This window comes from Manis pentadactyla, chromosome 2 (assembly GCF_030020395.1).
Source record: "Manis pentadactyla isolate mManPen7 chromosome 2, mManPen7.hap1, whole genome shotgun sequence".
Lineage (NCBI taxonomy): Eukaryota > Metazoa > Chordata > Mammalia > Pholidota > Manidae > Manis > Manis pentadactyla.
Window position 1 is genome coordinate 181,439,917 of NC_080020.1, and position 13,963 is coordinate 181,453,879.

General features: G+C 32.9%; 1 protein-coding gene across 8 annotated transcripts in view; it reads right to left on the reverse strand.

Annotated features, from left to right (window-relative positions):
• Positions 1-13,963, reverse strand: part of AFTPH (aftiphilin) — a 63,060-nt gene that overhangs the window by 19,352 nt on the left and 29,745 nt on the right. For all 8 annotated transcript variants that reach the window (XR_005025828.2, XR_005025827.2, XR_005025826.2 and 5 more), the window contains 3 exons: positions 4,420-4,571; positions 2,373-2,499; positions 1,919-1,975 (listed from right to left, as the gene is read on the reverse strand). Coding sequence is in view for 5 of the 8 variants with exons in the window: in XM_036890342.2 (XP_036746237.2) it covers positions 1,919-1,975; positions 2,373-2,499; positions 4,420-4,571 (336 nt within the window). In the remaining 3 variants the exon portion in view is untranslated. The remainder of the gene's footprint in view (positions 1-1,918; positions 1,976-2,372; positions 2,500-4,419; positions 4,572-13,963) is intronic.

A 13,963-nucleotide genomic window follows, 5' to 3' on the forward strand; every position in this document is an offset into this window, starting at 1 on the left:
TACTAGTCTTAGCCAACTGTTCTAATGTGAGCTTTCACTTAAACCAGTGGTTCTCAAAGTGGTCCCCAACCAGTAGTTTTTCCACCTCCTGGGACCTGACAGATGTGCAAATTCTCAAGCCCCACCCCAGACCTATTAAATAAGAAAATCTGGGGTTGTGCTCAGCATTCTGTGTTGGTATTAACAAGTCTTTCAAGTAATTTTGATGTGTGTTAAAGCTGGAGAACCAGTGACTTAAATAATCATTTTAGGTACTATTCCTCTGGAAGAGATCAAAAGTTACTGAACATCATACAGTGTAAAGCACCATGGGAAAAATGTGCGTATAATTAAAACTTGAAACCAGATATGAAAAAGAGTAAGTTTCCAAACGACAGGCATTACAAAGATGGAGAATGAGATACATTACTAATATTCAAGAGCTTATTGAGCATTATTTTAAAATGTGTAAAAGCTTGATTTTATTACACATTATTATTAGAGTTTGGTAAAGTGTTGACACAAAATGCTGGTTTTTTTCTTCTTGGTTTCTACACCCATCCTGAATGTCTTCTTTTCTTATTAAAACCTAGAAATGGTAAAATTATTACTAATAAAGATTGTAATTAAGATAGGAAAGTAAAACCTAAGTAAGTATTAGGCTCTAACTCCTCATAAAACTTAAAGAACTGGCTAATGTGCTGAGCCCACACATAAGCATTAAGTAGGTTATTACCCTAAATGTGGTGAAATGTAGGTAAAAGCTCCTACATTTTAAATTCATACTTTCTATTTAGAATGTGAAAATAAGACCAGCAAACTCTAGAATGCTACTCCCTGAGAAAAAAAAGAAATACAATGACCAAAAAATTAAAGAAATGTTCTGGACTGTATTTACCCACAACAGAAAAGAGTGTAGGGATAAGCAAGGTGTTTTGAAAATACAAGATAATCATTTATCTAGGAGCTGAAACTGATAAAAAAAACTCAAGCACGAAAAAGTTTTTGTCCAATTCCACAAAACAAACCCAACTAAAAAACAAAAACAAAGCAAAATGTTGTAATTCAATAATTAGAGCTTATTCATGGAAAAAGTTTGTAGATTTAATAAAACACACAAGTTCCACAGCAAATTCATTTTCACATGCACATAAAGGGTTGTAGAACTTAAATCCCATCCAAGGGTTCCTTAGTTACTATTTTCTTTCTTTCTTAAATGTCATACTTATTTCTTAATTTCAAGTTATTGGTGAAAGAATTTTAAAATATTTTTAGTTTACTAGATAGGACATTTTTATTCACTAATAACTCAAAAAACACAACAAAAAGCACAAACACATCAAACTTTAAAACGTGACTGAGTCTTGATAAGGTACAGAATGAAAATTCCTCAGTTATCCTGGACTACCTGGCATATCTGTAAAAACAAAATCCAACAATTTAAAACATTAATAGAAAAACTAAGGACCAATTGTGGGTCCTAGCTCATTTTCAATTACTATAATTTGGTATTTCCAAGTTTTTATATACGTCTATAGCCTCAATATTGCGTATCCGAAAGTGATTATAAATGCACTAAAACAAATTATATTTAAGTCTTCAGATACTTTTTTTTTCTTTATAACAGCAAATTTAGAAGAAGAAAAGAGAAAAGGAGAGACTGACCTCCAAAGGAACATTATACAAAGAGGTATGAGCACTAATATTGCTAGGATAAAACTAATTTTCAATCTAAAACAAAACTGTCTGTAATTAATGTAATAGAGTAATGTCCTCAGATCAAGACTTGAAGGGATTTGTGAGATCAGAAAGGATAGTCTATTTATTTCCTTAATGTTCCCTTAGATGTCCCTTAAAATACACTTTCCATGTCATGCTACACAAGATGATTTTATAGAATAAATGCAGCAACAATACACAGAAACATTTTTGTACTTACCAATCCTGCTGCATACATGGGCACTATAACAGGCTGCTTCTTATTGCCCGTGAAGAGCTATACATGTATGAGAGAAAGAACATATAGAGAATATCTGTCATACAATGAAAGAGCTTCCAAAATATGCCTGAATGCTTTATTACATGCATTATGAATGATAAACTGAAGAAATTATTAAATTGCTCATATGAGGTTATATTTTTGATCTCCCAGTCCAAGTTCATTTTATAGTTAAGGAAAACGACTGACAACTTTTTCTAAAAATAAGAGATGTCAACTGGAGAAAAAATTTAGATTTGTTTTAAAAGTTGGTATATTCTATACATATGAACATTTAAACCAACTAATATTAATTTTTCTGAAGAACTAGCCTATCATAGCTTGAACAAAGGTGTAACAATTTAAAAACACCCATAGTTGATCAAAGGATTTTCCAAGGTACTAACAAACTCACAATGTTTCGGGTATCTATTCCCAAGGAGCACAAAAGCTTCTTGTTACTATGGGAGCCGCCCCACTGGTATCTCAAGCCATGTGCATCGTGGATATCCTGTAGCTCGGTCCACACATCCAGCAGTTCCCTGAAAGCCACCAACAATAGGTTACCAATAGCTTTCACCACAAATTCTACTTTTAATGTGACTGTGAAATATTAAACATTCCAATTAATCTTGTGTGTCTAACATGAGTATACAACTACAATCTCAATGAAATCAACAGCCAATATTAGTTATCAAAAAGGTTAAGTTAACCTCACTTGAAATAATATACTAGTAATCAAGCAAAAATTTAGTCCATGTTATTTTTTACTGTAAAACAAAAATATTTAAAAGGAGTAAAAAACCACTCAGCATTCTACTGTCTTACTATAGCCACGTAATATTTGTGTTTTCTTCTTGAGTCTTGATCCACACAGTTCCAAGTACTGCATATGTATAATCTTGTATTTTTTTCAGATTTTAAGCATGTCCTCATCTACATACATATCTTTTTCAATGGCTGTGTAATGTTCTATTAGACTGATGCACTATTATTTATTCAGTCACAATCCTACAGTTTTTGAAAAAAAATTTTAAGCATTTATTTGAGCAAAAGTCAATTAGAATCAGACACACAAAGTAAGAAGTAGTTAAGAGTACACCCCAATTGTAGTTTTATATAAGTTATTTGTACTGTTCTGCTCCTTTTGTTGGTAAGGCAAGAATATCTTCCTGTACTTTATAGTGTATTTTAGAGTTGTGTTATTTCCTTTAAATCTGTTGCAAAGAGATTTCTCGGTGTAAGAGTGTAAACTATCTGTACAGCTAGCACATTAAAAACAACAAACATCTAAACAGTTTAAGATGGCCAAAACATAAATCTCTTCTGTCTCTACTCAAAACAAAAATCAAGAAGGGAAAAAATCCACAGTCAATGAAATGAAGAGATAAAACTTTGCATCAGAAGTATCAGTCACCAAGAGGGACGAAGGAGAGGCAGAGAAAGACACTGCCTCTATAGGCAGAGAGTAATGAAATGCAAGGGAAGCGTCCAGGAATAACAATAACTTTGAAATTAAAATTAGAAAATCAATATAGATCTTCTAACATCCAATAATTAATACGAGTTCCAGAAAGAGAACAGAGACAATGGAGGGAATGTCACTGTCAGTACAAGAGAATTGCCCAATACTGAAGAACTCCAGTTTGAAAGGGTCTCGAGAAAAGGTCCTACCTAGGGCTCAGTCCGGTGAATAAAGACACTTATATCAACATACTTCATTGTGAAATTTTGGAACGTGAGCAACAAAAGACCCCAAATTATAAATTTAAATGGGGGTAGAATAAAATAAAATTTTATCTCCCATGTGCCATTTTTCCTCAGGAGGCTATTAGAGGATGTGCTCCACCAAAATATAATCTAAGGAAAGAGAGGTCCCAAGTCAGTATGTGTTTAAGAGGCCTCGACTGAATCCATTCCAGATTGGAACAGGAAAATGGAGGTCATCTATCAGATTAACAGGTTTTGGGAGGGTAGGAAAAGACTCAGTAAATGAAAAAAGAGAGGTAATCATTAAGACCAGGAAAAAATTGTACTATAAAGGAAATAGTGGCTTAACAGTGAACATTATATGATTAAGATAATGAAAACACCAAATAACAACATAACCCGAAACTATAAGAATATTGGGAAGATAAAGGGACAAGAATAGCAGGTATAAGATCTAAATTCTCATCTATCACACTAGGAAGTCAAAAGATTATATATATATAATTGTTTGGAATATTGATTTAGAAATATTTTTTTGAAAAGTGTTTGGAATATTGATTTAGAAATATTTTTTTGAAAAGCTCAAAATGGAGAAGCAGAGTTTTAAAAATCATGTCTTTAAGCACAAGATGATTTTTTGAACTTTAACACAATAACGTCACAATAGTTTTAGAACTTTAATGTTTTATGATAAGTTAGAACAGTTGAAACTAACAGATATACATGCTATCTAAAAACTGCCTACTACTTACCCATTTTCAGCTAAGGCCTCTCTTGTTTTTAATGGGAAGGTGCTTGTTTCCAGCAAGTGCTGCAGGGAAGTAACTTCCTCTTCAGTATCAGGGACAAACACAGAAGGAAAACATGCTTCGAAAATTCGTTCCAGGCGGTTTAGTAAAGCTGTCTGCATCAAAACATCCCCCAAAAGTTTATTTTCATTTCTCTAATTTTAATAATCAAAGTTCTATCATTAATGCACACACACACACACCCCACTTCCACACCCTATCCACTCCTGCGAGAGAGAGGTGAACTGTATCACCACTGAGTGAAGGAGCGTAACTCCATAGAACAGTTGCTCTAAATGATTTAATAATCATAGTGGTAACAGTAGTGACAATTAAACATAGTTACCTGACAATCACCATACTTGGTAATTTACAAATGTTATCTTATTTAATCCATTACAAAATTCTACAAAGAAAAAATTAAAGCCCATTGCACAGTGAGAAAGCAGTCTCAAAGTTTGAATAGTTTGTCCAAAGCAAAAAATGAAAACAAACGAAAAACCAGACAGCATTCAAATTCTTTCCACCACACTGGGATGTTTCTTACTATCACTAATTTACTCTAGGTTTAGGAACAATTGGATTGGATGGTTGTGAAAAATACTATGCTGTTACCCTCAACCAGAACCTTTTCCTTTGACATAAACATTTAAATTTTAAAAGCTTTTTAGAAATCTCTCTGCTGCTAATAGAACAAAGTAGGGAAGAATGTCTCAATTTTTACTAAGAAATGCAACACCTCATTTATCATTTTGATGATCTATGTCACCTTTTAGGATTTCCATTTCTCTACTCTTCCATGGTGTCTACACATGTATTTTTGAATAGAACACTGACTTTTCCCAGCAAAGCCTGCATATTCCCTAGAATATTCTCACTGAGAACACTGGCATTTGGGAGTACTTTCACTAATTAAAACTTGTTGGGTTTAGAGTGACACATTTTTTGGATACTACTAGGTTTATTTTACATGTGCAACCTACAGTAACATTTATTCCCACTTTTCTAGCTGGATTTCAGATACACATAAAATATTTTCAACACAGCTCAATTTACTACTTAAATATCAAACAGGAATACAAACTGGGAATAAGTTCAAGCTTGTTGAAAGATTAAGTGTACTACTGGTATGACACCCAATGTACAAGTAAAGACCACATCATGTGGTATTTCCTGTCAAGTAACAAAACACAAGTTTGATTTCTATGCTTTATTTAGTAGTCAGGAAACAGAAAAATGAAAAACAAAAGGAAAAATTTTCACAAACACATTTTCTAAACCCAAATTTCTTTTGGATGCAGTATCACAACAAAAAACTTAACACCGCATAATTAGTCTCAGGGTACTCTTCTGCTGTCTCTACAAAAGTTACTCTAGCACCTTCATTATATTCATGTGTGTGATATGGGAAAAGGTTCTCAGTATCAATTATGAAACCTACAGTAAAAAGTAGACTCAAAATCCCAAGGCTTGTGAAACTTGAGTGCGTCAAGGGGACTGGCACTTACTTGCTTCAACAGAGGGAATGGACAGACTTTACTTTTCAAAGGATCAGATAACCATCTAATTGGAAACATGATGAGTGTTGGGTCCTTCTGGGCAGGGAAGATTAAATAAAAACTCACATATGACCAAATTTTATTTCTCTGTAAATTTTAAACAAAATCTCTTATCCTCTTTGTTATCCTCTTAATGAGATAGAAAAAATATATTTATCAAAGAAAGAAATGACCCCCAAATACTTTCAGTCGTTTGAGCAACATTACATGATCTTCAGTACACCAATAAGCCAATTCTCAAATTAGTGGAATGTACTTGAACAAACAGAACATTACATTAACCTAATCACCTCAACTTTTTACTTCTTCTCAACCCTTTTTCTCATAAAGAATATAAATTCTGTGGAAAATTTAAAAGAAAGTTTAGGATTATATTATATTCAATTGCTTCAAATTTTTTTGTTGAATGAGGTAGAGCAAGGGTCAACAATTTTTTCTGTATAGGGACAGATAATAAATATTTTCAGCTTTGCAGCTCATCCATAAATGAGTAAGAGTGGGTGTGTTTCAATGAAACTTCATTTACTCTAACAGGAAGCAGGACAGATCTGTCTTGTAGGCCAGAGTCCGCTGATCCCTGAGGTATAGCAATAAAGATTCAACTAAACAATGCACTGACTGAACAGAACCATCCATCACAAGGAGAAACTCAACAATTCAACAAGAAAGCATCAGAATTAACAAAGATTTTGATTAAAATTAAATTTCCTCTGACACCTTACTTTTAAAATATATCAGTTTCCAACTATCCACAAGATCAGTTTGATGGTAAAAGGACACCCTCTAAAGAGTTTCTTACTACTATGTTGTCCACGGTAATAAGTAACTAATGCCAGATTTCACTTATTACTAGTTAATTCCTTAAGTAAATGGCTGATGTAATTGTAACACTTCAGTAGAGGACTATGGACCCAAGGGATGGGATTCAGTTTCTGGATTTATAAATTGGAGACATCAGGACCTACCTCACAGGGTGGATGATGGAATTACAGGATTAAGTGCTTGGCAGCCAATGTGTGCTCAAGAAGTGGTAACTTTTATCACTAGTATTATTATACAGATGATACATACAGACACAGTGGCCTGCCAGGGAATAAAATAAATGTCAACACTGCATTCAAATCTCACTAAGAATGTTTCTCTACCATATACTTAACATTCTAAACTATTATGAAAACACTTGTTCCATCCATCAATTTCTATTCTCAGTAGTACCCCCATTTAATCAAAACCAGTAGACTTCCTATTGTGGTTAGATATACACTATACAGAAAGAAGAGTTCATATAAGCAGGGTAATATAAATAAAGCTCCTTTTTTACTCATGCACTCTAGAAGAATAAACTCATTATATTTTAACACATTATAAGAAGTTAAATAATCTAAATATTTTGCATTCTCCCCAGGATCTTCATATTGAGTTGGGAAAAAAGTACCAAATTAAAAAATATTTATCTTTAAGAGCTGCTTACATAAACAGAACCTGTTACTTCTTGTGGATTTTAAACTTTGGAAATTGGTGAACATTTTGGTTGACTTGTTGGTATGTGTGACTTAACCCTGATCATACTATGAAATACAAAGTATGTGAACCACACATTGGGTGTGTTTAAGAATGTTTCACTTCTCAAGAAGCATAATAAAAGTTAAAAAGTGTGACGGAACATAGACCAACTAAGAATATAACTAACATAATGCTCAGGAAAGAAAGAAATGACCTATGTAAGAACACTTTCTCTTGTGACCAGACAGGTTTCCTTCAAGAAGCAGGTTTTCTTAAACAGATTGTAATCAAACACTAAATATTTTTTTTCAAAAAAATGCCAAAGATTCCTTTAATTCAAGTTCCTTTCAAACAGCAACAGTCAAACACTAAATTTTTTAAAAAATTATTTTGAACATAAAATTTGAGCATGAGATAAAAGGCATACCAAAACTGTTGGTATTGGAAAAGGTACCAGGTTTGTTTTTGAGTATTATTAAATAATTTTAGCTGATTGAAAATATATACTTTTCCTCAACATAATCAGCCAAGGTAGTTTAATATACCCAACAGCCTTAAACCAAATCAGAAATAAAATTAGTATCACATCAAAACTAGAGTCAATAAAGTGAAGTACTACTTAAACTTGTATTCTACTGTGCATGAGTAAAAAGGAACTGCTTCTATGAACTCTTGCTTCTATATAATGCATATCTAGCCATATTAGGAAGTCTACTCCTGGTTTGATTGAATGGGAGTACTATGCAATTTTTAAAATCCTTGTAGCTGATTAACTCAGAAAAAGAAGAAATGAATTGAACAGTGATGTTTATTAACATATTCCAGTACATGCAGACTTGTATTAGATATAAAATTCCAAAAGATTATATTTTATTATTTGGAATTAGTGGTAAAGTCAGACTGGCTGAATTCCAGTTTCCCTAGGCAGGTGAGGCAGCATATATAAAGCAAGAAATACCAGTATAACCCAGTTCAGGCAAGTAAGGGCCTAAATTCAGCAAAAGATCAAAAGAAGCTCTCTGACACAAAGTCAGAAGCTACAAAACCCTGATACAGTGCATTAAAGTTTGTATTTATTGCTTATATGGTCCTTACCATGTGCCAGGCATTTTCCAAAATGCTTTACAAATATTAGATCATTTAAGTCAAATAAGAACCACATAAGGAAGGTAACAGTAATAATATTATTACCCCCATTTTCTAGATGAGAAAATGGAGCATTGAGAGGTTAACTTGTCCGTAGCCACATGAATATTACATGGGAAGGGCAAAACCTAACCTAGGAAATGTAACGTCGGAGTCTGTGCTCTTAAACACTACATTTTCAAAGCAGTTCTAAGTTCAATGTCTAAAAATTTTGTGAGCTTTGAGGACAGGAACTATGTCTTATCTTGAATCTCCAGCACATCATTGGTACAGGAATGCTAACTAAATCAATGTGCACCAGATTTTTCAAAAAACACTCCACTTTAAAGACTGCAGGGGTATATTTGTTCTACTTATAAGTGTATTTTATTGTAAGCCATCTAAATCACTTTTGTACATAGGTTGGATATGTTTACATGATTATAACAAATATACATAACAACTGAATGCTCTACATATGTAACTTGATGAATCTCCTAAAAGAAACCCTGAAAGAAAAGCATTACTTTTTCCATATTATAGATGAATAAACTAAAGCTCATAGAGATTAAAATCATTAACCAGTCTCATGTTGCTAGGATCTGATCCAAAGTCCAACTCCAAAGTCTACTTTCTTTTCATCAAATAATGCTTTTACCTGCTTTTTTGTGATCTTTCAAACATTCCTAGCCATTAGATAAGGGATTCTGCTGTTAACTGCTGAGGTAATAACTACACTTAAAAAGCAAATTACGTCATCTAACATTACAATTCACAGTTTTCAACAAAGCTGTTTTTAGTAAAAATTGTTAAGTTTTTACTAAGGAGTCACTGCTGCACTGACCTAAGGCCCACATAAATTAATGTGAGGGTAAAAAGTAAGTACATACACACTTAGCATACTAAGTATTTAGCTGAGGTTCCAATAGGAACTAAACAGCAAACTAAATAAAATAATATCCCCACAAATAAAGTTTGAATTTTAAATGCTTTCAACTTCAAAATCAAAGAGGAATATTAGTCATCAGTTCTCTGTTGAATTTGGATTTAGGAAATTGGTGGCCAGTTACCTAAATACCAGTTTGGGTAACTCAGTCATGTCCTTCAATGCATACATATCTCAAATTCTGAGCCAGGCAAACATCAGCACATCTGGTAATTAAACATTTTAAGAACTGGGGGCTCTGATAAATGTAAGGTTGAAAGTCAAATGCTCTTCAAGGCAGGTGCCAAACTCCCTTTTTATTTTCTCTATTTATGCCCAGCGCTAAGAAGCCAAAGGAGGTCTGCTACCTGCACAGAAGAACCCTTGTAGTCAAGGGTTCCTACCTGTCAAAACTATTCTGAGAATGGAAATTAGCCTAAAGCAGCAGCTTTTCTCTCAAAATAGTTTGAAAGGTGAGTATACAGCCAGAACCAGGAGTACTGCCATGCAAATTCTCCTTTGCCTCCCTATTACTTTCTGTTCAAAAACCCTGTTGAATTTCCAAACAGTTCATTTCTGAGATTATTCAGTAACAGCTAACATTTATTAAGGGAAGTGGCTAATTCAAGTAAGTCCTGAAACCTGAATCTGAGTCTCGGAGTATGAATCCAGAGCTTTGTTTTTAAGCACTATACTATACCCAGGGCCAACTTATGCAGTAGGCACAGGGCCTAAGGCCTGCAATAATTTAGGGATTCATTAAAATGTTTAAATAGCTAGTACTGACATACTTGTCTTTATAGGAAGTTATAAAATAGAATTTTAAATATCTTTTATGGGGAAGGGGTTCACAAGAGTTGTATGTGGCCTTGGCTATACTTGTCTCTTAAGGTATGCTGGCTTTTAACATTTCTTTCCCAATTTTCTAATTTCTCATGTTTGTTTTTCTACCAGTGTCCTTTATTTATTACCTTAAACATCTCTATAAATTTTATTTTCACTTTTTCACCAGATAGGATTTCTGGGAAAGCAAAACGGATATTATCCAATGGTTTAATTCATCAATGGGGGCAAAGCAACATGCATAAATTCACGTATACTCATTCTCAGTTCTGTCACATCTCTACGTCTGGGATTGGAGGAGGGCACCCTGGGATAGATAAACAAGCAGCCATCTCATTTTACTCACTGGTGCAAAATAAGTCATATTACCTAATGCAGAGCTTCCCAACTGGTATGCCCCCAGTCACAAAGAGCTTACAAGTCTTTACTGAGAGTCTCATTCAGTTTTCCAAAGGGGTAAGACCAGTACCTAGGATCCTAGATTCTGGTTCTTATGCCATTCAAATGTATATCTCCTTTAAAGTATCATTCCTAAAATTCCTTCAACATATTTCTAGTTAGTTTTCCTTTCTTCCTTAGGCATAGAAGTTGATTAATGTCAATAATTTTAATATTGATAGCATTAGGTTTTGCTCTAAACATAAAAATTTTATGTTTAGAAGAAACATAAAATCCACTGGGTAATTTTATCTTCCATTTAAGAGGCTAACTTATCCCACATCACCATTAAATATTAAGTAAGATATCAAGTACAATCTACAACTGTAACTATCAATCCCCCCATTTCAAGCTATATAAGAAGAGTGACCTATTATAATATTTACCATGCTCTAAAAAGATGGCTTGTCCTTTCTGCACAATTTCTGGATAAATTCAATAAGTATTTCTATCTATTTTGGAATTGAAGACCAGAATTTCAAATTTTCTAAGCGAAAAATAGCAAAAGGAATTGCCATCTAAATACTTCAAGTAAGCAAAGAGTTACAAGGCCACAATCTTAGTTTTTAAAAAAATTGAGATATAATTGATATATAACATTATATTAGTTTCAGGTGTACAATTACTGTACATACTGCAAAATGATCAGAATAAGTCTAGTTAACATCCATCACCACAGTTACAAATACTTCTTTTCTTGTGATGAGAACTTTTGGGTCTACTCTCTTAGAAATTTTTAAATATACAACAGAGTATTAACTATAGTCACCATGCTGTACATTACATTCCCAGGACTTTATTATTTTTTAACTAGAAGTTTGTACCTTTTAACCACTTAATTTCTTTATTTTGTTGCTTACGTCTGTTTTCAATAATAAGTGTTCACCCACAGAAAGGAAAACTTGCACAAATCTTAGGCAGATGTTTAAATAAAGGTGAAAATGTAGGATTTCAGTTTGAGAATGCTGACTTACTGGTGAACAAACCAAAAACTTAATCACAAAATAAGCCAGAGTATTAGTGAATCTCTTCTTTTTTCCTTTTTGTGATGTTTAAAATTTTAAAAGTTTTCAAAACAAATCTTTAATAACATTTTCTGAGTAGCAATATCAATTAGATGGCTAATAAAGAAAAAATGACTCATAGCTTCCTTTCCTATAGCCATTTAATAAAAAGAGATGACCTAGCATTTACCTAAATTTTCAAATAACACTCATAACGATATTTTAAAAATTTTACAAAAGCCCAGAGTTAAAAGCAGTGCTTATGACATCTCCTTTACCATATAACTAAGAAAAAGACCGTGCGGCTATTTCAATCAAGATTCCTTTCTGGAACATTAACAGGTTAAAAAATAAAACAGAAATAAAAGTGACAAGGTGGCACAATGGTCTTTTGGAACAAAGGACTGCTTTGAAAGTAAGGAGGATTTTTTTCTTTGTTGTCATTTTGTTTTGTTTTAAATCTTAGATCCAAAAGTGAAGGACAGTTTTGACCTCTTTCCAATTTGTATAATACAGATACCACTACTTGCTTTTCTCTACAATTTATAAGAATGTTAACTAGAGCATGAAAAACACTGAACTCTGGGTTCTCAGCAAAAATATTCACTGAAGGAGAAGAGTATCTCAATAAGTGGTTTTTTTGGCTTTTATATCAAGCTTGAACCTTCTGAGGCTTGCTGAACCCACATCTGACAATTAGTTTGACTAAGAACATTGTTAAGTTTGAAAGATTTCTTCTTGGTTGACTTTTCCCTAACTAATTAACAAATTACTATAATAAAGCTGCAACAAATGATTGCTGACTCAAGAAGATATATTTTATTAAATATTAAGTGGTCTTTTGCTAGGCTAAAAAAAGGGAAGTACTAAAAAATAGGGACTTCAACAATGTCACATAGAGTGAAAAGTAGAAAAAATCTGAAATGACAACTATACCATTTGTTGACTTCACAAAACAAACAGCTGTTCTCTGTGTCTGTTAGTTGAATTAACTGAGCAAAGACTCTTAAAATATTTTGTCAAAGCGTAATTTGGACAAAGCCACTTGATAGCACTCTGTCCAGTATAGACAGAATAGTTGCATTCAGATAAGAGTCAACAGGAATAAATCATTTTAAATTCTACCATTGAAAAAACCTAATGTTTACTGTCACTAATATGTGAGGATTTCTGTGCTGTCCTCAACACTGTAACAACTAGGATAAACATTTTAAGAAAAATATTAATAAATCTAATCCTCTCCAAGAGAACTAAGTTAATGTACTTTTTCAGCAGATTCTGGAAAAGGAAGAAACTGTGGGCCACAAACCTCCTTCACAACAGTAGGATAATAATGAAAATCACTTCCAATTCAGTCACTTCCTCAGCAGGGCTTACCCATTTTCCTAACTCAACTTCCTCCCAAACTTCTCTTCAAGCTCCTTCCAGCATTTTATCCTTTCTAACATCCAGCTCCAACTTATTTTCATTTTGTATAACCCACTCAGCAAAAATAAATGCCTGAGGACTGAGCCAAACAAATCTCAGGAAGTTAATGCATCTTGCCACATCTATACAAAATCATACTATAAAATTTTACAAAAAAAAAAAAAAAAAAAAATCAAACTATAGAACTTATTTTTCAGATTTTTTCACTCATTAAAAATTTTATTGTCATTGTATCTTCACAAAAGTCCTTTGAAGTATATAGTATCTCCTCTTTACAGACTCTATTTGAGCTCAGAAGTAACTTGTCCAAATTCATAAAGCTTAAAAGAATATGAGTCAAGACTCAAATTACAGATCTGTAAGATTCATAAAGCCCATATACTTAATTACCTCTTATATCTAGTTATCAAATTAGACATAAACAACTTCAATCAACTTATATGATGCAAAAAAATCCCTTTGGAAGTGGTCATATTTTTAAAAATTCATTATCTCATGATGTTAAAAGTTCTAAGGCTATAAATTAAAGATTATCCAATACTGGTGTCACCTTATACTCTAGGAAGATGAAACCAAGTAGTGAAAGGATTAAAAGGTCAAAAGCAAGACTTCCCTTTGCATTATATTAGTTCATACACATAATTAATTCACTCCTTGTTTAATTTAAACTTTTAATCTTCTTT